The sequence below is a fragment of the Symsagittifera roscoffensis genome, chromosome 7, assembly GCF_963678635.1.
Source record: "Symsagittifera roscoffensis chromosome 7, txSymRosc1.1, whole genome shotgun sequence".
NCBI lineage: Eukaryota > Metazoa > Xenacoelomorpha > Acoela > Convolutidae > Symsagittifera > Symsagittifera roscoffensis.
This window is the reverse complement of record NC_087068.1, coordinates 59,674,235-59,701,173: the sequence shown is the minus strand read 5'-3', so window position 1 is coordinate 59,701,173 and position 26,939 is coordinate 59,674,235. Positions and strand designations below refer to the sequence as shown.

Below are 26,939 nucleotides of genomic sequence, written 5' to 3'. Positions count from 1 at the left end.
GCCAATTCAATTCTACATTATCCTTTTTTTCCTGTGAGACTGTATGTCATAGTTGAAACAAATGCACATAAAAACAGATATGAATTAGCATATCAAAATCAAAAGGCAAATCTTGGCCCAGATCGAAAAGATCACGAAAGGAAACAAGGAGAGCCAGTTGCTGTGCAAATAACACAGATTGTCTTCAAACAATTCTTCAAATAAACTTTTTTGCCAAGCAAGTGCTAAATGAAGCTTCTAAAACTGATTTTCGCTTAGTGAAATTGAATTTTCTCAGCCTAATTGACCAATTTTCTTATAACGAACTTTACCGACTCGATTGCTTTACTTGCAGTTTGAGCTAATATGTTTCCTAAAATTAAGCTCTCCTCTGAAAACTTAAATGCAAGAAACGCGAAAAGTTACTTAAAGTATTAAAAATTTCTCATTTTAGACTTACCAGTGGTATAGAAAATACCTATTAAATTTGTTTTTCTCAATTTGAACATGTATTAAATTTATTTTCGTCCGAACATTTGAAAAATGTGGAGGAAATTTGTATTCTGCTGTCTCTAGTTTTTAATCCGGCAATTTGAAGGATGAGGAGGAACTTTGTGTTCAGGTGTTTTATTGTTTTTGTTTTCCATGCAAAATTAGGTACAACAAATCATAATTGGAATGGGTCGAGTGATATATCATATTAAAGCCCTTTCAATCGTGATTCAAACGACATTAAAAAACTTCTAAATTTTTTCCAATGTCGAGAAAAACCGATTTGAAATTTTTGATTTTTCGTCTAATTTCCAGCTCGTAAAGCAATCGAGTATGGTTTATTATGCTTAGTTAAGGCAGTTTAAAATATTTTTTTTGCGATAAGCTTAGTGTATTTTTACGAGCCTTCTTTTTTTTCTAAACGAACTCGCAAATTAAAGTGTTCTTTTTATTTGGAAATTTCACTGTGGCATTGGAAATTGCATAGCATCTGACCTCTGCTTTATTTGTGGCTATTGTTTGGTGCCTATTAAGGTTCCGTTGCTGAGTGGTTAGTGAGTGAGACTCTTAATCTCTAGGTCGCTGGTTCGAAACCTGAATTTTTACTAGTTTTAGGCTTATTTCAAATTTTTATCATTGCATTTTATAAAGCTGCTTTTTGTCGTGTTGTCGCAAGTAATTGCGAAGCGAAGCTTCCCCTCTATATGTATGCTTAAGTTTAGTTGTACTCCAGTAGTTGGAGTTTTTATTGCCATGTTGAGAATCGAAAACTCAAAAAATTTATGCAAAAAAAATTGTTTTCTTAAAGTTTTCTTATGATTTGTTTATTTTTCTAGTCATTTTTCTTTAAAAGTTGTTGTCCATTTTACCTGTTTGTCGAATATGACCTATTGATGCATTTTTTCAAACGAGGTTATTTTAAATCAAAAAAGGTTAATCAAATTTTTTTTTGAATTTATAAGATCTGTAAGGTCGTGTAAGTTTTGTTAGAAAAGTTCAAAAACTGAATTGCGTTTTTAAGATTAATGAGCGTACTGAATACTCTTATCTGGGTCTCGGAATTTTTTTTCTGGAAAAAGTCCTAAATTTGTTCGAGCTCAAATTTGATTTTTTTGCGGTTTGACTCACTATCGAACAGCAAAAATGTAAAGGCACGAAAAACGTGATCGACTTCTAATTTGGAAAACCGAAGTTAATTATCAGATACCTAGCAAAAAAAGTTTTACCTATTGATCCAGTTTTCTCATATTGGGTTAACTTTATCAAAAAAGTGTCAATCATCATAAATTGTTCGACAATTACAAAGAGAGTTAAGGTCGTCTATTTTTCTCTTCGGCATTCAAAAGTCCAAGTTTTTTCAAAAGATAAGTCAGTGTTTTTTCAGTTTCTTTGCGTTCATTGCTCTTTTCAACTGTCATTTGGCAATGTTTTTTCGGTCACCTTGCTTTCACTGACTGTTTTCCAACTGTCTGTTGGCTATGCTTTGATTATGTCAAGTGAGCTCTTATGAATCATAATTGTTAGAGATTGGCGAGATCGTACCTTCTCTTGTAAGTTGCGAAAATTATGATAAACATGAAAAAATTTATAACAGACCTTTGCTACACATGCGGAGCGTAGTGCCACATTTCTGAGCTGTCTTTTCGATGCTTACTTTTTCGAGCTGACTAATGTTTGATGCTCATCAAGCGGTCATGGTGCAGAAGCTAGGGCGTGAGGTTCTTTCGTTGTAAGTAAAAATTAATCAAAAAAGATGCTTGGCACTTGATTGAAGAGCTTAATATTTGTTTTCAAGTGTCTGAGACCTCGAATAAAACTTTTTTTTCATCCGAAACTTGTAGCTATTCTCAGCCACCGACAATATCTATAATTTGAGTCTATCAAATACAGCCATCAGAACATTGAGCTTCGGGAAACCAGAAAAGAGTTTCAGAAAAATTGATTTTTCTTTAATTTTTGAGGTTCTTTGGCGCTTTTCAATCTTTTTGTTCTATATGTTCGCTAAAGTCTTTTCACAGATAGAATAGATGGTTGAAAGAAGCTACAGCTTTCGAATCATAAGGTGTTAAAAACCTGGTGCGAATCAGGTTTTAAGTTTCATTGGATTTGAAGTTGATGTTGGTGTATGTTAACACTTGAGGTTAGCGAGCGGTATAAAATCGTAGAGTAGACTTTTTTCAGGTCCTCGAATAAATGACTAATTTACTAAGAATCGCTGAACGTAGATAGACTCAAAATAGGTCGTGGTGATTTTCCCGTTTTTTTTTTTTTATTTATTCAAGCTCAAAATTACTTTTTCGAGGTTAGACTATAGTTTTTTTTTCAAGTTCAGCTCGTTTTTTGTTAAAAGGAAAGCAAACTCCACTATCTCGACTTCTAGTTTAAAAAATTGAATTCAGTTATCAGATTTCCCAGTCAAATAACAATTTTACTTTTTGATCCAGATTGGGTTAATATATTCAAAAAAGTGTCATTGATAAATTGTTTGAAAGTTTCAAATGACCTTAAGGTCATGTATTTTTTCTTCGGAAATCGAAAGCTGAGTTTTTTTCAGTATTTTTTGTTTGCGTTCATTGACTCTTTTCCAACTGTCTGTTGACCATGCGTTCAAAAAAAAACAAATCAATTTTTTTGTCTGTTTTCCTGCGAATCCGGGTTACTCAAAAGTGACAATCATAAATTGTTTCAAAAATTCAATGAGTTTTAAGGGAAGCATTTTGTTTCTTTGAAACTTGAAAGCTCGAGATTTTGCTTGAGTTTGCTTGAGTTCACTGACTTCTTCCAACTGTTTGTTCGCGATGCTAAAATCCTTAGAATCATGTGACACCTTTGCCCATAAAAATCAAAATCAAGACGTTGATCCTTAAATAGCGTGCAGAGGTAACGCACATGCCAAAGCCCGTTTTTCGAATCACTAACAGTTTTCGCGGTTTGAGTTTTGATGTTTTCTTCGTGCAGTTCAAATTCAGTTGCTAGATCTAAGAAAGTTTAGGCTCTGCTCTGCAAGGCTTCGCAATTAAAAGAATTAACGCTGTTTTAAAAATCATTCGTTCTTACTTTTAAGATGAAGTGACCTGCAAGTGCTGATCAATTAGAAGTGATTTTTGAGATTGCCTTGAATTTGACTCAGTCAGGAGCCGTTTTTGGAAGTTGTTCTTTAATTGAAGTTTTCGTGGATTTGTTCTCTACCCTTGTGATAAGCAAAGTTATTGCAACCGGTTACTAGACCATTTTCTGGATATAACTATGTCACAGGATTTCGTATGAGTGATTTTGTATAAATTGCTTTTTATAACTTTTTGATTGAATGATTTGTTTGGCTTATTTTGAATCGTTTTATTTGCCTCGTGATACGTCGTTTCAAGAGCGGAATTATATTTTTGATGCGTTCTGCGTTAAATTTTTTGGATTTGTAAGAAAAAAATTAAAATCATTTGCTAAAAAGAAAACGAAGTACGCGCTCCGAAAATAAATTCCAAGTGGCGCAATTAAACATCACTGCAGATGGCCTAGATAGGGAAGTGCCGAGTGCTCAATGATGTGAGCAGTCGTGGTCAAGTGGGTTAGGCACATTTCTCTTAACACGAGGGTCATGCGTTCGAATCCCGCTTCGGTCACGGCTGGAGGGGTTTCAGTGTCACAGTGTCATCCGCCTCCTCAAGGTGGGACCGGCTGCGGCAAAATGGATGACATCTCCCCCTCCCCCACGGTTGGTCCTGCACTGAGCAGGCCGGGGGCTAATAAAAAAAAATAAAAAAAAAGTGCTCAATGACCAAAAAGGACAAAGTGCGACAATTATTTTTGGGATAATGTTGGATAATGACTGTTTGGCTCCCATATTTAAGAAATTTTAAAATTAATTATGCCGAAACAGTGATTAATAGATAACTAATTACACTTGCGAAAACCAGCCTGACAAATTCTTCTCTTTTTTCCCTTTTTTGTTCTCTTAACTTCTTCCAGGTTCCTTCCTACTTGGCCTAGGGTTAGCGCTTTCGCCTTTTTACCCTTAGGTCTGGAGTTCGAGTATGGGCCGGACCTTATATTTCAGTATGCATGCAATTGAAAAAAAAATAGGTAAAAATTGAACTTTTTGAATTTTGTTTTCGATTTCTTATGTTTTTTTATGTTTGTCGTGTAAAGCAAGTGGTGAGAAGCTCAGCTTCGCCTCTGTGTATACAATAGATGCCACCTTCATCTTTTCCACGTGCTTCAATTGAATTCACAGGTCATCTCTGATCCTGGCGTTCTTGCAAACTTTTATTTTAAGTCGGAAAGTGTATAAATTTAGGTTTTTGAACGCGTTGGTGTATGGTGGGTGGGGTTGATGCAATTTAATTTTTTAGATTAAATGGTCAGTAGTAAATTGACATAATTCCCGACTAAAGAGTTGAAAACTAAAGAACAAATACATGTAAGTTGTAGAAAGTGGGGGTTGCAGACATGGCCGACAATCAGGGTGACTTCCTCTCCGAGGAAAACTTGTGTGGCCAAACTATCCTCAAGTTGGTGTCCCGGGGGAATGCGATCATAGCTGAGATACTGAGACTGTCCGACTTCATCCCCCCAGTTTTTAATGGCCAGGGGGACCATGAGAAATACGCACCCCTCCTTATGGACTTCCACTATTTCACGTGAGTAAAGAATTGATTATTTGAAGAAAAGAAGTTGTAATGGGTGATGCATAATAGAAAGGACCAACATACCAGCTGTTCAGCTCGTCACGGAGGACCGCGGTTGTGTCCATGGTTATAATTAGGTGCAATCTTTTTGGTTATTTTCCTGGGCTGGGTAATGATGCCTCGCCCTTAAGCAACAAGTACGAAGGGCTTTTCGATTGACAGGTAAAGACTTGGCCACTTCAACGTAGCTCAAAAAATATACATCTCTTTTGTTGAGAGCTAGAAAGAGCATATCTGATTTTGAAGTACATCGATTATGTAGAGTTATGGACACGGCAGCCCTTGCAGGTAGTATTGTACAAGTATAGGACACAAAATGTAGCCCAAAATTAAAATGACATTTGTTCTTAGAATATCAGAGAGCTTTGAGAAGAGTTACAGTGGGAACGGGAAGCTGGTGGATCTGAACGAGGAGTTCCGAGACAACCACAAACTCATCATAGAGAGGTTCTACCTGGTGTTCGAGAGTGTGTACAAGTACGTGGACGACCTGAACAAGTATGTCACCCAGCTGTCAGAGGGCTCCTTTGTGCAGGAGACGGCGGACAGTGTGATCAAGACTATAGAGGGCAAACAGTTGCTGGCAGAGGCAGTCTACATCTACGGAGTGATGCTACTGCTCTTGGACATCAAGGTACCCGGTGAGTGCACACTGAGAACATTTGGGGGAAATAGTCTCTACTCAGAGCTAAGAATTTGGAAAAAAGAAATTATGTCAAGTGAACCGGCTTCTTAGTAATTTAAGATTTAATGATTGGTTCTAATATAGTTTCAACATAAAACCATTTATAAACGACATAGCGGACTAAGGCTGTCGCGTGCGTTTCAGCTCTTAGATGGAACTGATATTGATATAGTCTTAATAAAGACGTCTTGATTTTTCTTGACGAGAGTTAGTTCATGGACCAGGATGTGGTTAGAAGCACCAGTCTGCTTCCTGTAGAGGGACAGGCACTAGTAGCCACTCAACTTTCGTTCACCTTGGTATCTTCTGTGCACTTTTATATGTTCTTCGAATGAGTCTCTTTTTAGGAGACGTGAGGGAGAAGATGCTCGTGTTCTACTACCGCAATGGAGGCACACACGTGTCCACAGACTCGCACATAGACGAAGTGTGCAAACTACTGGCCTCCACCGGCTACATCCACTCCTCCTCTGTGGACAAGCAGAGTGTGCGGCCACAGGACTACCCGGAGAGTTTGTTCAGAAGGGTCCCTCTCAACGACTACTTCCTCCAGATTGTATGTGGCAGGATGGAGTCGGATGACTTGTACAATCTCATCTCCTTCTACCCAAACCCCACACACAGGTGACTCAAAGAGAAGACATGAGATATATTCCACGAGTGGGGTGGGGTGGAGACGAAAAGCTGCCTCAATAATGCTCGCAAATGTATCAATGTCTGCAAAATGCATCAATCAGTGGATCAATGACCGGAAAAATATTTATGGATTCCAAAACGTTTGATCGTTCGTCTATATGGGTTGAGATTAGCCGCTTGATACCATACGGGGCTGTGGGAAATCTATTGAGAGATCTCAGATATTTCGTTCGTCAACTATTGACCTATAATAGCAGCAAGCGCATAATACCAGCAGTTTCTGTCGAATAATGAATTTGAGCCCAAATCGCTCGTCCGTTCAATTTTGAATAAACAAAGATTGAAAACTATTGTGGGAAAGTGAATAAACTGGTTCACCACGTTGTGATCAAAATAAGCGCAGTTAGAAGGCTGCCAAAAGTTTTCATTATGGACCTGTTTTACATTGCGGTGGTAATAAAAAAAGCTTTTAGAAATCTTAATTGAGAATGCTTTTGTTCTATGTATGTATGTATGTATGTATGTATGTATGTATGTATGTATGTATGGTGTTGTAGGAGTCATGCATTGTCTGGACAGGCCTCTATGATCTACGTGATGTTGTACTTTGTGCCTGAGTTGCTGCACTCGGACAGTGCCAAGATGAGGGGAATAGTGGACAAGTTCTTCCCAGACAACTGGATCATCAACCTCTACATGACCATCCCAGTCAATCTGGCAGAGGCGTGGGAGCCATACAAGTACATACGCTTTTCTTCTTGTCTCTAACATATACTTACTAGCTATTTCCGTTTGTAGACTTAAGATGACTCATGGGTTATAGAGATTTGCAAAGATGTTTATACATGTACAATGGTCGTTAGTAATTCTACTTGTGCTGTTTTCGATGAAAGTGTGTTTTTGATTCACTTATGTTCGGGCCCGTTTTTTGACTCCCGTACATTTTCTGTGAGCCTACTATTGCAATTGTTGAGGGGTTGGCGGGAGGTGGAAAAGAAAAGAAAGAGCAGCTGTGTTGTTTTGTTCAAGAGCAGCTCGTCTAGCTTTGGCACAGAGTCTCATGCTGGAGAACGTGAAGCGGCTGTCGCTGAAGATGCACAAGAAGATGGGCGAGTGTGGGGTGAGTGTGAACAACTTCCTGAAGGAGGGGGTGCTGACTGTGAACTACCTGTTGGACAACAGAGACAAACTGCTCAACTGTATCCGGGAGTCAAACACCACACTCAAGTGGATGCTGCTGCACAACAGCAAGGTACATGCAATGCAACAACTATATGCTCACTATGCTATTCCGAAACAGGGCCCCCAATTATGTACTAGTTAAATAAGATATCAAGACATTCAGACTATATGACTACTGCCCACTATACTTCATACTGTTTTTTTTATATATCATGCAGTAGCTGTGCAAACAAGTAGCAGATAAAAGCGAATAGATAGTAGTAGATTTAGAAATTTCAAAATTTGGAAGTAAAACAGTAATTTGAAAATGCAACTGAACAATGGAAGCAGGGCTGTAATGTCGATTGACTACCCGGTGGAAATATCACTTGACTAATTTAAAGTCATAATGATGGTCTCTGAAAGTCAAAATGATTGTAGTTTGTCGATAATGTATGTATCATGAAAGGTCAAAATATGCGATGTTTCATTCTCGCCTTGAGATTGAGAGTCATAATGAAGCAGGGGCACAGCAGTGGTTCTCAGTGATGAGCTGAACAGCTCGTATGTTGGTTCTTTCCCCTGTTGAGTGGCTTGGTCTAGTAATGTATGTGGGTTATGAGTGGAGATGGTTGAGTGTGTTTCAGATGGCACAGGCAACCAACCGAATGAAGCAGTACAAGACAGTGCAGGAGACCATCTCCACCCACTCACACTTCACACACGAGGCTGTGCTAGAACTCCTCATGAACAGTGCCCAGCTGGAACTCAAGGTTCAAATCTCTTCTTCTTTTCAAACAGAACTTCTGAGCCAGTTCGGCATTTAGCAACAATTCCGCTCACCAATTAAACCCCTTCGCTATCTAAACACTCACACTATATCTGTTGAGTCCATTCACCATCCATTTTTAGCCAACAAACCGTATTTTACCGGCAGCCTTTCAACCTCATTTTTTGGTAAGTTTTAATTATAAAAAATATCAAAGAGTTGACTACCGTTTCACAACTGATTTTGAGATTTATGTATTAGTATGAATCTTCTTTATCCTCCAACGTAACTCGCAAATAAAAATGCTCAATTAGTGGCACTTCTGAAACAATCACGATCTGTAGCAATGGAATTTTCAAAGCGTCTCTTCTCTGCTTTTTTGTGGATAGTGTTTATTGATCGTTAAGCATCTAAGACCGAGAGAGAAGGCCGTGGGACTCCAAATCTAGAGGTCATCGAAACGAACCCGGTACGTAGCAAAAGTTTTAATAATTCGAGACTTGCTTTTTATTTTTTCACTTTACAGAGCTGCTTTTTTGTCGTTTTCCCTCTAGTGTTTGCGAAGCGCAGCTTAGCTTCCGTGCTAAGACTTTGACACTCCCTTGTTGAAATTTTATAGTAAGTGCGCTTGTCCAGTGCTGAATTTTCACTGCCAGAATGACCGAATGCTAAAATATTTAATACCAATAAGATTTCTGTATTTGAAAATCTGAAATGAATGAAAAGGGAAATTAAGTGAAACTTTGAAGGTGTTATTGGTTGAAAGTTTTCGCGCATTTAGTCTTCTTCGTCCGCATAAGGATTTTTCAAGGTTCTTGAGATAATGAACTACAGATTTGAACAAAAGCGAAGTGTCGTGTGTTATTACGAAGATATTTTTTTCTAACTCAAGTTGCAAATAAAAGTACCCATTTGGTTGAATTTTTGGTATGAACCAATTTTATCATTTTTTCAGCTTATTTAAGCAAAAAATATATAATGGCATGTGTTGCTGCTTTATTTGCTTTATTTTTGGCTAGTGTTAGTTCCTGTTTGTAAAAACATGTAACATGAAAATGTATGGGATTTGTTGTTTTCCGTTTTTTCGCTTTGGAAAATTTTTGAGCTCTTTTATGAACTTTCAATTTTTCTCAAAAACTACAGCTAATTTTCAAAATGAGACCAAACGAAAAAACGGCTGCTCTTCTATGTGCCTGGATGTTGCGCTAGTCTCTTTTCATTTTATTTCACGTTCTATGGCCTTCGTAATTTTCAATAGGAGGATTTTTCGCATATTTGTTGTGAATTTTTCTCATTCTCTCAAATATTAAATGCACAAATCCGAGATAGAAAACAAGTTATGGCCTCAAACAAGACCATTTTTTGAGATTTTGGTTAATTTTAAAAGTTTTCCGTCTTTTCTCAAAAATTACCCTGCCAAATCGCAGATGAAGGGTTTAACCGAAAGAATAAAACCAGTTATGCGAATCTTCCCTGTGCAAGCGTCTATGTCCTGCTTTTCAAAAAAAGAATATGGCCTTAGGAAATGTCCAATTTTTGAATTTTTGATTTTTTTTGGAAACTTCTTTCTTCTTCAAAATGTAACCTACTGATTCTGAGGTTGATAGTTCATTTAAACTAACATGGTGCTTATATTTTCCCCCCGTAATCCTATTTTTTTTTGTAGAAAAACCGAGATGGACTTCCGGAAAATTCCTTATTGTTTGAAACTTTTACTTTTAGAAATTTTGTCATTATTCTCGAAAACTACTGATTAAATCTGATAATGAGGATTCAATCTAAAAAATCAGGGTTTCAGAAATCTTCAATCTAAAAATCAGAGTGTGGAAAGCAGAGGCCATTTCCATGCTTAAGTAGAGAAAATTTTATGGATTTAGGAAAATCAAACTTTTGAACGATTTTTGGGATTTTTTTTATTTATTTCGCCAATTATCCAATCAAATCTGAGGGAAAATTTTCAATCGAAAGAAAAAGTAGGCGTTTAATTCCCTACTTAAGAAGAGGGTTTAGCGTAAAGTCCATTTTTTTGAAATTTGGAAATTTACGCATTTCCGTATCAGTACAATATATGGTTAAAAACATTAGAACAGGTAGGTTCAACTGTAACTGGGCCACTAGTTTACTTCCAAGCTACCGTGGCGCAGATGCGAGGACGTGGGACTCCTAATCATTAGGTCGGATATTCAAATCTGGAACATTTAAATAGTTCTATTTTTTGGTCGAATTTTTGCTGCATAATATTGGCAAATTGATAGAAACTATAGCTACTTTTTTGGTGGCTAGTTTTAGTAAAGTTACAAACAGTAGTGGTAGAGATGTGAGATTGTGATGCTCCTAAACTAAACACCTTTTTTCAAGGTTTGTTTTAAATTTTTTCCGTAACTCACTTTGTTTTTGCATTTTCCTTGCTTATGTTTGCGAAGCGCAGCTTCGCCTGTGTTAAAATTTTGATTTCACTGCTTTCTAACCTGTATTACTTGACAAGGTAGCTGTTTCTTTTGATGGACGGGGTGCTATCAAACCAGTAAAAGTTCACTTTTTGGTGGCATTTTTGAATCTGTATGATTCATTAGCACTACAATATTGTGCTTTGAATTTTGGTTAGTATTAAAATGAACACAGTTGATGCTTTCTTAATTCGTCAATTGAGCTGGAAAAAAATTATTCCAACTCGATATACTTCGTGAGATTTTCGAAATGCATAAATTATGCGCAATATGGTTTTTATACATTTTAATTGGTTGCAAGCAAAATTGGTGGAAGTTGCCTTTAGTTTTTTACATTTCAAATTATTACATGCAAAATTTGAGTTTTTATGCATTTTACAGCTAAATCTCTGTGGCTTTCCCAAACTTAGCTTTAGTTTTATTTACATTATTTGAAATTTTCGCGCAAGTAGCACATGTCTATATGGAAGACGACTAGTCCAAGGATTGAGATTCAAATCTCGCGTAGATGTCATTTAATGTTCAGAGCTAGTTTTTAAGTGTAAAGAACGAAGTGATTTTCATTTTTATAGGAACTGATGATTTTTTAATGGGACCAGACGTGTGGAAGGGTATCCGCTTGATTAGTAGCTAGTGCTTTAATGCTATCAAGAGCACTTAGCAATGATGTGAAAACTTGAGACTCTTAATCACCAAGTTAGTGGGTAGATTCCTGTACTTAACGAAAGTTTTGCTATTCAAGACTAAAGTTGGATTTTTCATTCCATATTAGGATAGAATACACCTAGTGAAGATCCTTGTATAGGCCGTGATGTTTTTTTTTTCAGGAGAAAGTCGCGCGCAAATTTGATTTTTCGCGGTTTGAGTTTGATTTTACTCAGGTCAGTTCATTCCTTGCTTGAAAGGAAAGCAAACTCGACTATCGAAAAGCAAGAGCTTAAAATTCACAAAAAACGTGATCGACTTCTAATTTTGAAAGTGGTTTTTAATTTTCAGATTTCCCAGGGGAATAAAAACTTCAACTACTGATCCAGTTTTCTCAATCCTGAATTGTTATGTCAATTATGAATTGGTCTTGATAATCAAAGAGCTATAAGGCCATATATATTCGTACGTAAAAATCCAATTTTCTCAAATTGGGTTAATTTTATTGAGAAAGTGTCAATCATTACTTGCTCTTGAATTTTAAGGAGCTTTAAGGTCATCTATTTTTTTTTGAAATTCGAAAATTGATTTAAAAAATAATTATTATAGTTTTTTTTTGTTTTATTGCGTTCATTGACCCTTTTCCAACTGTTTGTTGGTTGTGTTCAATTAAATATCTTTTCGCGTGTAAAAAGCAAATCAGAAAACAGTGTTATCATTTTTAAATGGCTTGATCGCGCATCTTCTGAGAACTTTAATGCAGTGCAGGCATGTTTAAGATGTCAGTTAGAGACCTACTTTTATTACTGCTTGCATAATTTTTTGTAGATGTTTTTCAACAATGCCACAGTTTTATCTGACTATTTTTTTTTTCGTTTTTCCTCAGCCCAAAATTTGCAAAGCTCTGCTTCTTTTTTCTTTTGCTCCGAGTCGTTTTCATTTTGCTCCGAGTCGTTTTCATTTGCTCCGAGTCGTTTTGGGGTTCAAAATTATTTTGACAAGTGTTTGAAACTCAGATTTTTATTTTCCCCATGTCGTTTGTGGATCCAAAATAGTTTCCTGGTTTTGGCAATTGGTTAAAACGCTCTGAAATATGCGGTGGATGAAGTTTGCTTTTGTATTGATAAATGAGTTATTGGGTGAAGAGAGTTAATTGAACTAGTGAGTGTTGTGTTTAGGTGAAGCGAATGTTCAAGCAGTTGTTGGCGGAGAAGATTAGTCACTGGACTAGACTGAGGAGTGAGTGTGAGGGGAGGATGGACGAGTTGAGTGACGTGTTCAGTGGGGTGAAGCCACTCACCAGAGTAGACAAGAACGAACACCTCACTGGATGGTTCAAACAGGTACACTTCTAATAGGCAGTCACTTCAGTGTCTGTAACAACCCACCCCTGCCATCACATGACCAGATGGTTGTAAACCCATGCTGGTAATAGCATTTTAATGCTACTTGTGGCGTTTTGATGCTACTTCTGGCGTTTTGATGCTACTTGTGGCGTTTTGATGCTACTTGTGGCGTTTTGATGCTACTTGTGGCGTTTTGATGCTACTTGTGGCGTTTTGATGCTACTTGTGGCGTTTTGATGCTACTTGTGGCGTTTTGATGCTACTTGTGGCGTTTTGATGCTACTTGTGGCGTTGGGGCTGAAATAATTAGCCTCCGAATTAGGCCTCTGGCCAGTTTATTGAAAAGAAGCAATATTTGTGTTTTTGTGGATCCTTCAATGAAAATCTAAGCTTGCTATTTTGATGCTTAACCTGAAACATATTGTAATATGGGTGAAACCGTCCTGCAGTGATAGTTTTGAATTAACTCATGACCATCTATTGAGGTAGTCAGTGGTACTTTTTCAATCGAGAATCAAAAAAAATTTGGGAGCATTTCAGCAAGCGAATGTAAATTTTTCAAAATGATTTTCTAAAAATTGCCTTTTTATCAAGTATTTAATGTGTTCTTTGAGCGCAAACATAATTACCTCTATGATTAGAGAGCGTTATCAAATTGGAACATAGGACTTTTTTCAGGCCAACTACTTGTTTAATAAAATCAGCTGAACCATATGACCAACTCTTCGATTCTGTCAACAACAGGCTTTTAAAATGCCCTTTTTATTCGAATTTTTTTATTGGCTGTGGATTTATCAACTCTGATATGGTTTTTCAAAAATAAGCGAGTGTTTTTATGGTTTGCTAGTTAGCTTCTTTAACACTTTTCCAACTGTCCTTTTTTTCTAGGTCGTGATTTTTTGTTTTTAGATTTAAGTTCAGCTCATTTCCTTTGTTAAAACGAAGGCAAACTCCACTATCGAAATGTTGCGAAAAATGTGGATGGCTTCAAGCATGTACTTCCTAGAAATAAAAGTTTACATTTTGATCCAGCTTTCAAAAGTTCAAGCAAAATGTTTGAAAGATGAAACAATTCTTGAAGAGCAAAGCGCTTCAACGTGTTATATTTTTTCATCGAAAGTTGAAAATTGTTCTAAAATTTTTTCGCTGTCCTTGAGTTTTTTTGAAAATTTTTCAACCATGTGTTGACTTGGTTTTCAAAATTATTTCGACTCTCTTTTGTGCTTTTTTCCTCTTTTGTGCTTTTTTGCGCTCCCCTGTTGGGGAAGGTAGGGTACGTGCCATTTGCGGCTGTTTGTACATCTGTCATGTCCACCACTGGAAGGCGGCACTTTTGGACCCCCTCTTTTTGTAGGGTAGCTTGCCAATCTTAGTTTGTGTTGTATCATGAGTTTAACGTAGTTTTTCTGGGGGAGAACTAGTGGCGCATTTCGAATGAAGTGTTTTGTTGCAATTAGTGCTTCTTGGCTATAATGTATCAAGATGTTCTTCGATCTTGCGAACTCATTTGAAACTCCTTCACTGTCGCTTGCCCTTGCTGAAAATGGTTTATTTGGTATATCTTAAAAATAACACGAGGGAAGTTTTTGTTAATTAAGCCTGTTTATTTCATCGTGTCGGACTATGCATTGAATGACTATCAGATGGGAAGAGAAAAATAGTAACTAAGCTTGGCTTGCAATTATAGGTGTGTATTTAAGGTGAAGTCGCAGATAGCAGCTCTGAATCACGAGGAGTGGGTGGCTGCAGGCAGGAACATCCAGCAGCTCAGCCAGGCTCTGGAGGAGGTGCAGGAGTTCCACCAGTTGGAGTCCAACCTATACGTCAAACAGTTCCTCAATGACACCAGGCATGAATTTTCAATTGTCAATCAATGTAGCGAAGGCATTCATGAAGATCGTGATGATTTTTTGCTTTCTTTTTTAGGAAAAATTTTCCAGGCTCAAATATGATTTTTCGCCTTTTGACATTTGATGTCTTTTTGAGTTCACTCCTTTTCTTTTGTTAAAAGGAATTCAAGTTACGTTCTCCAATTAAGAGAACGTGAATTAGTTCTAGATTCAAAATTGGACTTCAGTTTTGTGAATTCCGAGTGGAAAAAATTTCCTATTGCTCCAGTTTTTTTTTTCAAGCAGGTTAAGTTCTTTTAATTTGAAAGTTGCAACGTGTTCGAACAGATCCTTGATTTCGTCTACACTTTTCTAACTGTCTGTTGGCTATGTTAAAATTGTTTAGGAAAACTTTAAGAAACATTGCATCTATCATGTAAGGAAACCTAAAAAGGTCCGTACGAAACACGATTAGGTCTATATATTTAGCTTTAAGTTACTTCCTTGGAATACCCGGGGCTATAAGTTCTGAAAAGTCGTGTGAGTTATATTCTAAAACGATCTTACTATGCAATTGTGTGTTGAGGCAACAATTCTGAGTCAAGAAAAATGAGCCAAGAATTGTTTGTAATTCCTAATGAGGCTCACCAGCGCTTCTGTATAAGCTGGACAGCTATGATGTTAGTTGTCCTTTCCCTAGTGGATAATTAGTGTTATTAATTGTGAGGCTAGTGTGGTTGTAGGCAGCAGTTGGCGCAGATGTTGCGCATCATCAATGTCAAGCAGGACTATCTGTCTGCTGTGGAGAGTATCATGGACCTCTCCTATGCGTGGGGCACTCTAATGCACCAGTACATCCCCTCCATGCAGACTCTCATCAAGAGAGACCCCTCCAGTGTCATCAAACTCAAGGCCGTCTTCCTCAAGATGTCCACTGCTCTTCTAGTTCCACTCATTCGCATCACACAGGCCAAGAGCTCCGACAGGTTAACTAGTTGGCATGTTTGAGGGTCAATGGTTTTAGTGAATAGTTAGGCCGTGCTGATTTTTTTTTAGGAAAAAAGTCATAATTTGATCCTGCTCTTATTTGATTTGGTGATTTCAAGTTCAATTCAAATTCCTTTTCCAAATTGAAGGCTGATTACAGTGCTGATTTAAATTATCCGGACAAAACTTGAATTTTCAAACGCGTTTTTCTCAAATTGGGTCAAGATTAGACAAAAAGTGAACAGAACAAAAGTTGCTTAGAATTTCATCAGAATTCATATTGTGTAGTTTTTTCTCTGAGATTCTCAACCAAAATTTTACCTCAAAAATGGGTCATTTTGGCTTTTTTCAATTAATCAAGAATTACGCTGAAACTACTTTGATAATTGATAAGAATATTATATCATTAGAAGCCTCTTACGCAGCTCAACAAAGTTTAAGAAGGTATAAATCTCCAAAAACCAGTTAACCAGTATAAGAGAAAAAAATTTTCACTTGATAATCAATAAATGTGATTGTTACTATCTAAAACCCAGAATCTTTGCTTAAAAACAAATTTTACAAAATTTGCGCAAATCGTTGGAGAGTTAACCCTTCTTAAACTTTGTTGGGCTGCGTATGAGGCTTCTAATGATACAATATTCTTATCAATTATCAAAGTAGTTTCAGCGTAATTCTTGATTAATTGAAAAAAGCCAAAATTACCCATTTTTGGGGTAAAATTTTGGTTGAGAATTTCGGAGAAAAAACTGCACTATATTAATTCTGATGAAATTCTAAGCAACTTTTGTTCTGTTCACTTTTCGTCTAATCTGAACCCAATTTCTGAACCCAAGAAAAACGCGTGTGAAAATTCAAGTTCTGTTCGTTTTGTCCGGATAATTTAAATCAGCACTGTATTTTCTCTAATAACGAAAGTGGAAAAGGTGCGAACAAAACGTAAATGATTTCTTGTTCCTAATTTTGAGTTTCGTATTAAAGTTTTCAGAATTCACAGCGGAATAAAAACACGTATTGGTCTAACTTTCTTTATTTGGGCTAGTTTTATGGAAAAAGATGGATCAAATTACAATTACCACCGCAGAGTTTAAATTGAATGAAGTATGCTCAGCGCTGCGTGCAAAATGCTCGATTCTGTTTTGCTGAAAACTCTGAATCAAAACTGAGATAACATCCTCCCCCCTAAGCGGATTTGACAGTGGTGTTAATGTGGCCCAACAAATTGTTAGTCATAAAACAAGTTCTTTGATTTTTTTATAGCTTAATCATGATGAGGGGTCAATGAACGTAGTTCGGACTGTTAAATAGGTCGCGATAATTTTTTTTCAGGAAAAGTTTAAAAATTTATTCAGACTCGCTTTACTTTTTTGCGGTTTGACTTGTGACTTCTCTTTAAAATCATTTCATTTTTTAAAAGGAGGGCAAGCTCCGCTATCGAACAGCAGAATTGGTACTATTGGTACTACTTTTGGTGGCACCTTAACGACTTTTGATATCATGTGTTTTGACATTCGATTAGTAATAAGTTAAGACACTTGACATAAATGAACCCAAAAAGCCATTTGTTTCAAACTACAGTACAATAATAAAAACGCGATTTCAGATATTTTCAAATTCAATTTATCTTGCGATTTTTTGAAATGCAGTTTATACATAATTCGGCTTTGTTATTTACCAATTATTACATACAAAGTATGTGTTGATGTCTCAGTTTGTTGTATTCCAATTTTTTAATGCAAAGATGCGTCTATTTGTATTTGGTGTCTCCATTTGCTGCATCTCTTTGGCAATTTATTAGCATATGTAGGTGCTTTATTTTTGGCTAGCGTTAGTAAATTAGAAAGGGCTCTTAGCGGAGATGCGAGGACAGGGTACTCCAAATCTCTTTGCGGTGGGATCAAATCCGCCTCAGCAAAAGTTAATATTTACACAAGCGAAGCGAAGTGTAATATTAAGAACAATTTTTTTCCAAGTTAAGTAGCAAATAAAAGTGCTCATTAGTGGCACTTTTGGTATATTTCAATTTCATCATATTTCAGCTTAGGTAATTTAAAAGCGTGTAGTGCTGGTTTATTTTTGGCTAGCGTTTGGTCCTGTTTGAAATCAACAGGTGTTATGAAAATATATAATGTATGGGATTTGTTAATTTTTGTTTTTTTTGCAACTCTTTGGAAAACTACAACCAATTTTCAAAACAATGGTGTCATTGGAAAAACTGGCTGCTATTCTATGTGCCTGCATTTTTTGCTAGTCTCAATTCTGTTTACACCAATTTCTACGGCTTTCGAAAGTTTCAATAGGGGGATTTTTGACTTTTTTGAATTTGAATTTGTTCATTTTCTTAAATAATAAATGCATAAATCTGAGATTAACCTTTAAGCTAAAGAACTAATCGTTGGGATCTCTCCTTCTCAAGCGGCTATTCCCTAAATATGGGAAAAAAAGTTATGGCCTCAAACAAGCCCGATTTTTGACATTTTGGTTAATTTTTAATTTTTTTGACTCAAAAATGTAAAAATTAATTGTATACTTGACTCAAGATACAAAAGGCACAACACTCTCTGAAATATAAACCAAGCAATATACATTGCACAAACTGGTCATGACGATTAAGCAGACGAAAGAGAACAGTATAAAAATGAATTCAACAATCTCCCATGAATTCTTTGTTGGAGGATTGATGATAGCGAGTACGCGTTTATGCGTAAAGCTGAGTCGGCGTGTTATGCAAACGCTGCTTGAGCAAACAAGCGAAAGTTGAGGCAATGTACTAAAAAGCGTCATGTAACGAAATGCACGTGGTTGAATAATTGATTGACAGCAATCAAGCGAAAGTTGAAGCAATTTATTAAAAAGCGTCATATAACGAAATGCACGTGGCTGAATAACTGATTGACAGATGAGTGTTTCAATTAAGTGTGCACATCAAAACTTAACATATTGATTGAAAGTTATTTAGGTAGAAATGTTAAGATCAAAGCAGTTATTCACACATTCGCAAATTCACCATTTTTCATGGAATTTTTTGATACATCAACATAATTCGATCGCAAAACTCTCCAAAGGGACTCCGAATTTCCAGTTTTTTTCGTCAGGCAGTCAGCAATTTGCTCATTTGTCGAAACCCAAAATATTTTCTCCAAATCCCCTGAATCGCATAGTTCTTTGCAGGCGCTTATTTCAATTCGGAGTCGCTTTTCTTCCACAGATTTTCCCGAAAGTAAGGCACAGTAGAGGGAATAATTGTCCGTTATAGCAAAAATCTTCAAATACTGGTCTGTAATTTGCTTCCAGAGCTTTTGGAAGAATACTGCACAGTCGAGACCATCTTGTAAAGCTTTGTTCGCTATATGAACATCATGGTAAGTGGGCGACACGGAAGATATAGATATAGAATTTGCAGAAAACGCTAGATCAGGTCTCGTCTGACCTGCTAGCCATTGGAGTTTCCCCATAGCTCCACGAAAAATAGTCGCATCATGTGCGTTCAAGCAGGCATCTGAGGCACCTTCTATGGGTAATTCATTTATGCTATGTGCGTAATCTGTTTGACTCATCTGAAGAGAATTTCCGCTATCTTTTAGCTCAATGCCTGTGAAAGTCATCGGCATTTGGTTCTCTGAACCAATAATGAATTTGGACTTCAAAGCACAGGTGATGAATTCAACAAAGCCATCAGTACCTGAGTAGAGAAAATCATCAACATAAACGCATACCAGACCACGCATCTCGTTAGTGTTCCAAATAAAAATAGAGGGTTCCAGTTTGCACTTGGTAGCACCAAGGGAAACTAATTCCTCAGAAACTCTCAAATACCAGTGTCTAGCTGCGTCCTGCAACCCATAAACTGGTTTTTTAAGCGCCAAACAGTACCATTAGGGGTACCACTTTCGGAAGGAGGTTCAACGCATATCTCTCTCGTAAGATGCTTTCCGTGCAAAAAAGCGGTCTTGACATCCAGGGCAAGGACTGGCCAACCCAACATTGCGGCTAGCGCCAGGCACATTTTCATAGCCTCTCTAGAAACTACTGGTGAGTCTTCTTCGAAAGTATCTAGAGTTTCACAAAAACCTTTGACGACAAGCCTGGCTTTCGGGACTTGTTTTCCAGAGGCATCTTTTTTCATCGTGAGGACCCATCTTGTGCCCATCACATCCTGGCCACTCGCGGAAACAACTTCGAAGACATTATTATCCTTCCATGACTGTAACTCATTCAATTAGCAACCACAAAATCGTCAGTACTACTCAGAAAAGCAGACACTTCGGGTTCTGAGACAATATTCCAATCGTTTTCTTCCGATAACAAATCTATGCATCGTGACTGACCAGCAACATCATCCGGATGACTCCATTTAGCATTGAAAAATCCTTTATTTTTCCCGTTGGCTTTACCAGCTCTAGATAAAACTTCGCCCATGAAGGTTTTATCGCAAATATCAGCATGAGAGTTGCTCAAGCGTATTGTCTGACCAAATTTTGGTAATAACGCTTTTTTGGAGTGAACTGGCCCGTGAATTGGTTTGATCACTTCATGTGAGCTGACTACTTCGTTAGCGCAATTTTCACTGATAACGGCGTCATCTACCGCGCTTTCAACTTCTCGCAAATCCCATGAAACGTCATCAACTTCTTCGGCGGGCAAGGTTTCACTGTTTTCGACCCCGGAATCAATTTTTTCGTTGCAAACTGCACTTTCCGTCGTTTCATCGATGCAACCACATTTCAACCAGTCATCCAACGGTGATAACTTTAAATCGGTTTCATGAACGCGATTAACATAAGAACCATTGCGTAGAACGACTAGTTTACCATCTCGCCCAATTATTTTCGCCGGCCCATGCCAACCAGGTTTTCCGCGTCCTAAATAGTAAACTGGTTCTCCCACTTCAAAGGTATTCCTCTCTCTAATGTTGTGCCTTATCTTCGAAAGTATCTAGAGTTTCACAAAAACCTTTGACGACAAGCCTGGCTTTCGGGACTTGTTTTCCAGAGGCATCTTTTTTCATCGTGAGGACCCATCTTGTGCCCATCACATCCTGGCCACTCGCGGAAACAACTTCGAAGACATTATTATCCTTCCATGACTGTAACTCATTCAATTAGCAACCACAAAATCGTCAGTACTACTCAGAAAAGCAGACACTTCGGGTTCTGAGACAATATTCCAATCGTTTTCTTCCGATAATAAATCTATGCATCGTGACTGACCAGCAACATCATCCGGATGACTCCATTTAACATTGAAAAATCCTTTATTTTTCCCGTTGGCTTTACCAGCTCTAGATAAAACTTCGCCCATGAAGGTTTTATCGCAAATATCAGCATGAGAGTTGCTCAAGCGTATTGTCTGACCAAATTTTGGTAATAACGCTTTTTTGGAGTGAACTGGCCCGTGAATTGGTTTGATCACTTCATGTGAGCTGACTACTTCGTTAGCGCAATTTTCACTGGTAACGGCGTCATCTACCGCGCTTTCAACTTCTCGCAAATCCCATGAAACGTCATCAACTTCTTCAGCGGGCAAGGTTTCACTGTTTTCGACCCCGGAATCAATTTTTTCGTTGCAAACTGCACTTTCCGTCGTTTCATCGATGCAATCACATTTCAACCAGTCATCCAACGGTGATAACTTTAAATCGGTTTCATGAACGCGATTAACATAAGAACCATTGCGTAGAACGACTAGTTTACCATCTCGCCCAATTATTTTCGCCGGCCCATGCCAACCAGGTTTTCCGCGTCCTAAATAGTAAACTGGTTCTCCCACTTCAAAGGTATTCCTCTCTCTAATGTTGTGCCTTAATGCTCGCCGAATACGTTCGGAGTTCTCTGATTCTATGAAAGATTTCCGAATCGCTGCCAACGAGAGTAAATTTCTCGCGACAAAATCTGACATAACCTCTTCATTTAGGAACGGTAGTTTGCAGTCCAGCACTGACGGAGAAATGGTTGTTCGACCAATCATTATCTGAGACGGCGTGAAACCATTGTTGCTGTATAGATTGTTTTTAGCATGGCAAGCAAAAGCTAACATGGTTTCTTGGTCAATATCCGGGAATGAGTGAAAAACCTTACAGAACATCTCAGTGAGTGTGCGATATTGTCGCTCAACGATTTTGTTACTCTGGGGTGAATATGCGGTGAATTAGCAACTCGATGCCTAATTTTTCAGCGAGACTGCTGAAGTGTGAGTTGAAAAACTTGCCTCCGTTGTCAGTTAAGAAGCCACGCGATGGTGCTCCAAAAACAGAAAACCACTTTTTCATGACAACGCCGATAATTTCTTGTGGTTTTTTTGATGAAACTATAGAAGTAACGCTAAATCGACTGAATGTGCAGATGAGATGAACATACCAGCTTTTGGGACCGAGTTGATGAAGATCAATTGCAACAACTTCATTCGGAGAACAAGAAATAGGTACACAAGTTATCGGCTTGATAACAGGTTTGGAGTTCGTAGTGCAAGTTTCACAGTGAGTGTAGATCTCATCTAAATTTTCTTTATCGAATTTGTACTTTCCATTTTTCAGCAGCCTTTCCAAGTTCAACTTCGAACAGTGTCCAAACGGAATATGAAGCTTCCACAAAGACTTCTTATCGAGATCACCATTCGGTCTTGCCAAGAAAACTTCATTGACTTTTTTATCTGATAGCTGCAGTAAATAATGACCGGATGACGTGCAGGAGAGTGGTATTGTTTCACCGAACACAATAACTTTATCCTCGGATAAATTCAACTTCATTCCAGCTTTTTTCATGGCCTGTTTGCTCATTAATAATGGCAATTCGCTCAAAATTACGTCAGATGTGATGGTACAAAGTTAAGACCCAATTCGGGCTGGGAAAGTAGTTTTCATAATTGCTTTTTGACTCTCTATATTGCCGAACACAATTTTTGTCTCCGAGTTCTCATACTTGACCATTTTTTTGAGATTTTCGGGAATGCTGTCGTAAAACACTTCCCACCACAGTTGCCCACAAACTGTTCCCGTGCACGCGGTGTCCAGAGTAGCGCAATTCCGAGATTGTTGCAGCAATACCCCTCCTGCTATTAATGCAATAGAAATTAGTGATTCCTGGACATCAGAATCTTCACAACTTTTAGGTCAACTTTTTTCACTCGAAACAAAGTGCGACTCAGTTTCCTTCTGGCGCTTGTTCTCAAAGGGTACCGGAAAATCTGCTACATAATGATAAACAGATTCACAATTACGACAATTCGTTATATTACCACTTCGGTCAATTGGATTCTTTTATATGGTTTTGAATCGGTTGTTTTGCGCTTCTGGAACTTGGAGTAGCGATTTTTCATGAAAGCTTCAGTTTTGATATTTGTAGAGCTCGAAGGTTGCGAAGGGACAAGTTCGTCAAAGTTTGAATCACTTATACTCTGATTGGAGCCAAAAATACGTCGAAGAGTTTTTTCAATTTCTTCAAAAGTAAGATCTCTGGCAGCGGTGAGCGCCATCTACTTTTCACGCATTTCAAGTGATGCCATATCTAAAAGCTTACACCCCTTAACCTTTTCGGGGTACTTCATATCATACTTCGCCATTTCATCGTACCTTGATTCGAACTCGTTGACGAATTCCACAATACTTGTACTCTGAGTTCTACGGTAGCGTTCAAAGTTGTTGTAGGCTTCATACGCCAGATCAACCTTGTCTTTTTTGAATTTTTGGTCAAGTTTTGTCAATAAATTCTCGAACCCCGGTTCTGCAGTCATTTCATCATCTGTCAAGATTATCGCCACTTCGCGATACTTCCCTTTCAGGGACAATCCGATAGCTGGCGCCTGTTTTTTTTTGTCCAGATCAGTCAAAGTTCGCCAAAGCTTGAGTTCACGACACCAAGCTTCATAACTTTTACCAGAAAATTCAGGAGGAGGATAGATCGTTTTAGACATTCTGCTACCATGTAAAAATTAATTGTATATTTGACTCAACATACAAAAGGCACAACACTGTCTGAAATATAAACCAAACAATAAACAAACTGGTCATGACGATTAAGCAGACGAAAGAGAACAGTATAAAAATGAATTCAACAAAAAACAGCTGCCAAATCGGAGAATAAGAGTTGAACCTGAATAAAAAACGTGGTATGCGAATCTTCCCTGTGCAAACGGCTATGCCCTGCGTTTTGAAAAAATATTGTCATAGAAAATGTACAATTTTTGAAACTTTGCAGATGCTTTATTGGTGGCTAGTGTTAGTAAAATTAAAAGCGGTCTTAAAGCAGATGCGAGAATGTGTTTTTCCCAAGCCTTGCCAAAAAGTTTCTCAAGGTGTCTTTTTAACCTTATAATCTATGGGATTATTTACCAAAAGGATTATTTCACTTTGTTTTGCCTGTTTAGAGATCTTTTTTTTGCATTTTCCTCTTGTGTTTGCGAAGCGCAGCTCCGCCTGTGTCAAAGCCTATTTTTCTTATTTTCTTTTTATAGAGCTTTTTTTTGGTCGCTTTCTCGCTAGTGTTCAGTGTTTTTATTATGATTTTTATCATGTTACTGATTTTTTCGATGTTATTATTATGGATTTCAGCATGCATGCAGTACAAAACATGCATGCAGTATGTCCGTCCTACTTGCATTCATTGGTCTGTTACTCACACTCTGCAGCCTTATTAGTGTTCCGATAAATTGACAGTCCAATTTTTTCTATTGATGTTTCTTTGGTATCTTCTAATTTTTCGACTTCGTCGCTTTCGGTTTATTTTTTGTCGACTTACTTTCCGCTTTGTTTTTACCTGCCAGCTACATCGCTTGTTTGACTGTTATTTATGGAGGCTAGAATGCTAAATAACTTTTCAAGCTTAAAGTTGTTAATCTACAACGTAATTTTTTTTGGTGAAAGCGTTTAAACGAAATTAGTCTTAGATTTTGATCTTTGTTGATACTTAACTCTTCAAAGGTTCGTCATTGGTCAGTTGTTCAGGCCTGTAGCAATTTTTTTCCCGAAACTTCGGAACCAAAAATACACGTCAGATGGGGTGAACAATAATTCATTTAAAATCTTTTTCATTCGTGATTCGAGTTTAGTTTGTTTCGAGCAAGACGACTGAATACGCTTTGTTTTTGTTGAAGTTGTTTTTGTTGACTGTAGAATGAGTGTCTCTCAGTACTACAGCAACGAGTTGGTGATGTTCATGCGGGCAGTGCTCCAGATCATCCCCACCTCCATGTTCGCCCTACTGGCCAAAATCATCCGGCTGCAGACCAACTACCCCAGTTTGAGAGAACTGCCCACTAAAGTTGAGAAGGAGAAGCTGACAGAGTACGCACTGGAGACGCAGAGATTCGAAGTGGCCAGACTCACACATGACGCCTCTGTTCTGGCACAGGTGCGAAAAATATCATTCACAAACTTCCACTTAGCACTATTTTTAGTACAAATTTTCGAACTAAAGCAAAATATTGCAATATTGAAAGCGAGAAGACGTGCAAAGAAGTTTTTAAAAGAATGCCCAAAATTGGATGATCGCAGCACCAGTTTTGACACAGATGAAAGAAGAGTCAATCTCGCTTATTTGAATCAATTAATTATCTATCTATCTGCAATTATCTAAAAACAAATGAATTTTATCTTCGATAGCGAAGCACTGTTTTGAAGAGGAAGGAAAAGCCAAAATTGAAGTACATGGCTATAAAAACAATGCTGCAAATATGTTATTTTACTGAAAAAAGAATAACTAAAACTGCTCTGGTTTTTAGTTAAGAGAGGCTTAAAGTAATTGAGAAGTATGGAACAGGAAGTCGTCTGTTAGTCAGCGCAGATGAAACATATTGAGTTTTGTTGTCTAGGGCGTGCTGATGATGAAGAATACGATGGTGGGTGTGATCAAGATAGATCCGAGACAGCTGCTGGAAGATGGGATCCGGAAGGAGTTGGTGGTGCAAGTGGCCAACGCACTCCACTCCACTCTTGTGTTCAATCCGAAAGCCAAGGTGTCCGAACTGAACACGAAGTTGCCAGAGTTGGCCCAGAAGATAGATGGGTTCAGGAGGTCATTTGAGTACATTCAAGACTATGTCAACTTGTATGGACTGAAGATATGGCAAGAGGAATATACCAGGTAGCATTGGTCAAAGTGCTAGGATTAAAACAAGTTTCACCAGTGCTAATAAAATAAGTTTTTTTCCTGATACTACAGCCAGGTTTTGAGATATATCAGCCGGAAAAAATACTTCTCGGTCCAGTATTCCCAAATTGTATAAATGTTTATCAAAATTAGTAGTTCCTATCATGAAAGACTTTGAAATTAATGAGCTTTATAGTGAAGTAATTGTTAGCTTCGGATGAGTTTTGGTGCAATTTAAGTTACCTCAAAAAATTTCTCTTGGGCTGAAAAATAGTGCTTCCATTACAATCTACCCTATACTATTTAACCCTAACCATACGCCACTCTGTCCTTTTCTTAGATTTTCCGTAAAGGCCAGTTCTAATTTTCATAGAGTCCTAATTTCTGTTCGCAAGCTCACATTACTTTGGCTCGACTGCGATCACTATTTGTGTTTGTGTGTTGGCATTGATGATTACACTAGCAACTTTAGTGAGTTAGTGCTATAGTATGACTATTCTTTTTTTCTAACCTTTACGTGAGCCACTTTTGTGGCACCCTTGCGGTTTTTTGATAGCATATGCTTTGACGTTCGATACATAATAAGTTAACACAGTTGATGCATTTCTCATTGTTCAAATGAATCGAAAAAGCTATTTGCTTCAAGTATCAGTACAATAATAAGAATTCGATTTCAGAAATTTTCCAACTCAATATATCTCGCAATATTCTTGAAATGCTCATGCTTTATGCTTTCTATTTTTTACATGCAAAGTTAGCATGGATGCCTTCAATTATTACATGCCAAATTCTGTCTATTTGTATTTGCCACTTTGTTGAATCGCAGTGGCAATTTATTGGCATATGTAGCTGCTTCATTCGTGACTAGTGTTTGGCGGTTGTTAAGTGTTCGTGACCTAGCGTGCTGGGCGTCAGACCCCAAATCTCAGTCGAATCCGATACGTAGCAAGGTTTTGGTAATTCGGGGCGTATTTCTATTTTTCTTTTTTCACCTTATAAAATTGCTTTTTTTGTCGTGTTTCGCTAGTGTTTGCAACGCGCAGCTTGGCCTGTGTGTAAAAATGCATTGTCGGGTAATGTGGGTAAAAACACGTAAGGTAGAATGGCATAGGCTAGAATGAAATTAGGTAATTTTTTCCGGTACCATAATCAATATCATATTAAAGACCTTTTAGTCAAGGTTTGGATTATTTCCTTAA

The 26,939-nt window shown here is 37.6% G+C and overlaps 1 protein-coding gene across 1 annotated transcript in view; it reads left to right on the top strand.

Annotated features, from left to right (window-relative positions):
- LOC134850881 (WASH complex subunit 5-like) overlaps positions 1 to 26,939 on the top strand; it is a 127,709-nt gene that overhangs the window by 81,111 nt on the left and 19,659 nt on the right. Inside the window, exons 2-12 of the mRNA XM_063866643.1 lie at positions 4,819 to 5,105; positions 5,505 to 5,794; positions 6,186 to 6,462; positions 7,032 to 7,214; positions 7,504 to 7,726; positions 8,283 to 8,408; positions 12,675 to 12,839; positions 14,543 to 14,691; positions 15,415 to 15,657; positions 24,765 to 25,002; positions 25,463 to 25,734. Coding sequence (XP_063722713.1) covers positions 4,915 to 5,105; positions 5,505 to 5,794; positions 6,186 to 6,462; positions 7,032 to 7,214; positions 7,504 to 7,726; positions 8,283 to 8,408; positions 12,675 to 12,839; positions 14,543 to 14,691; positions 15,415 to 15,657; positions 24,765 to 25,002; positions 25,463 to 25,734 — 2,357 coding nt within the window. The 5' untranslated portion in view covers positions 4,819 to 4,914. The remainder of the gene's footprint in view (positions 1 to 4,818; positions 5,106 to 5,504; positions 5,795 to 6,185; positions 6,463 to 7,031; positions 7,215 to 7,503; positions 7,727 to 8,282; positions 8,409 to 12,674; positions 12,840 to 14,542; positions 14,692 to 15,414; positions 15,658 to 24,764; positions 25,003 to 25,462; positions 25,735 to 26,939) is intronic.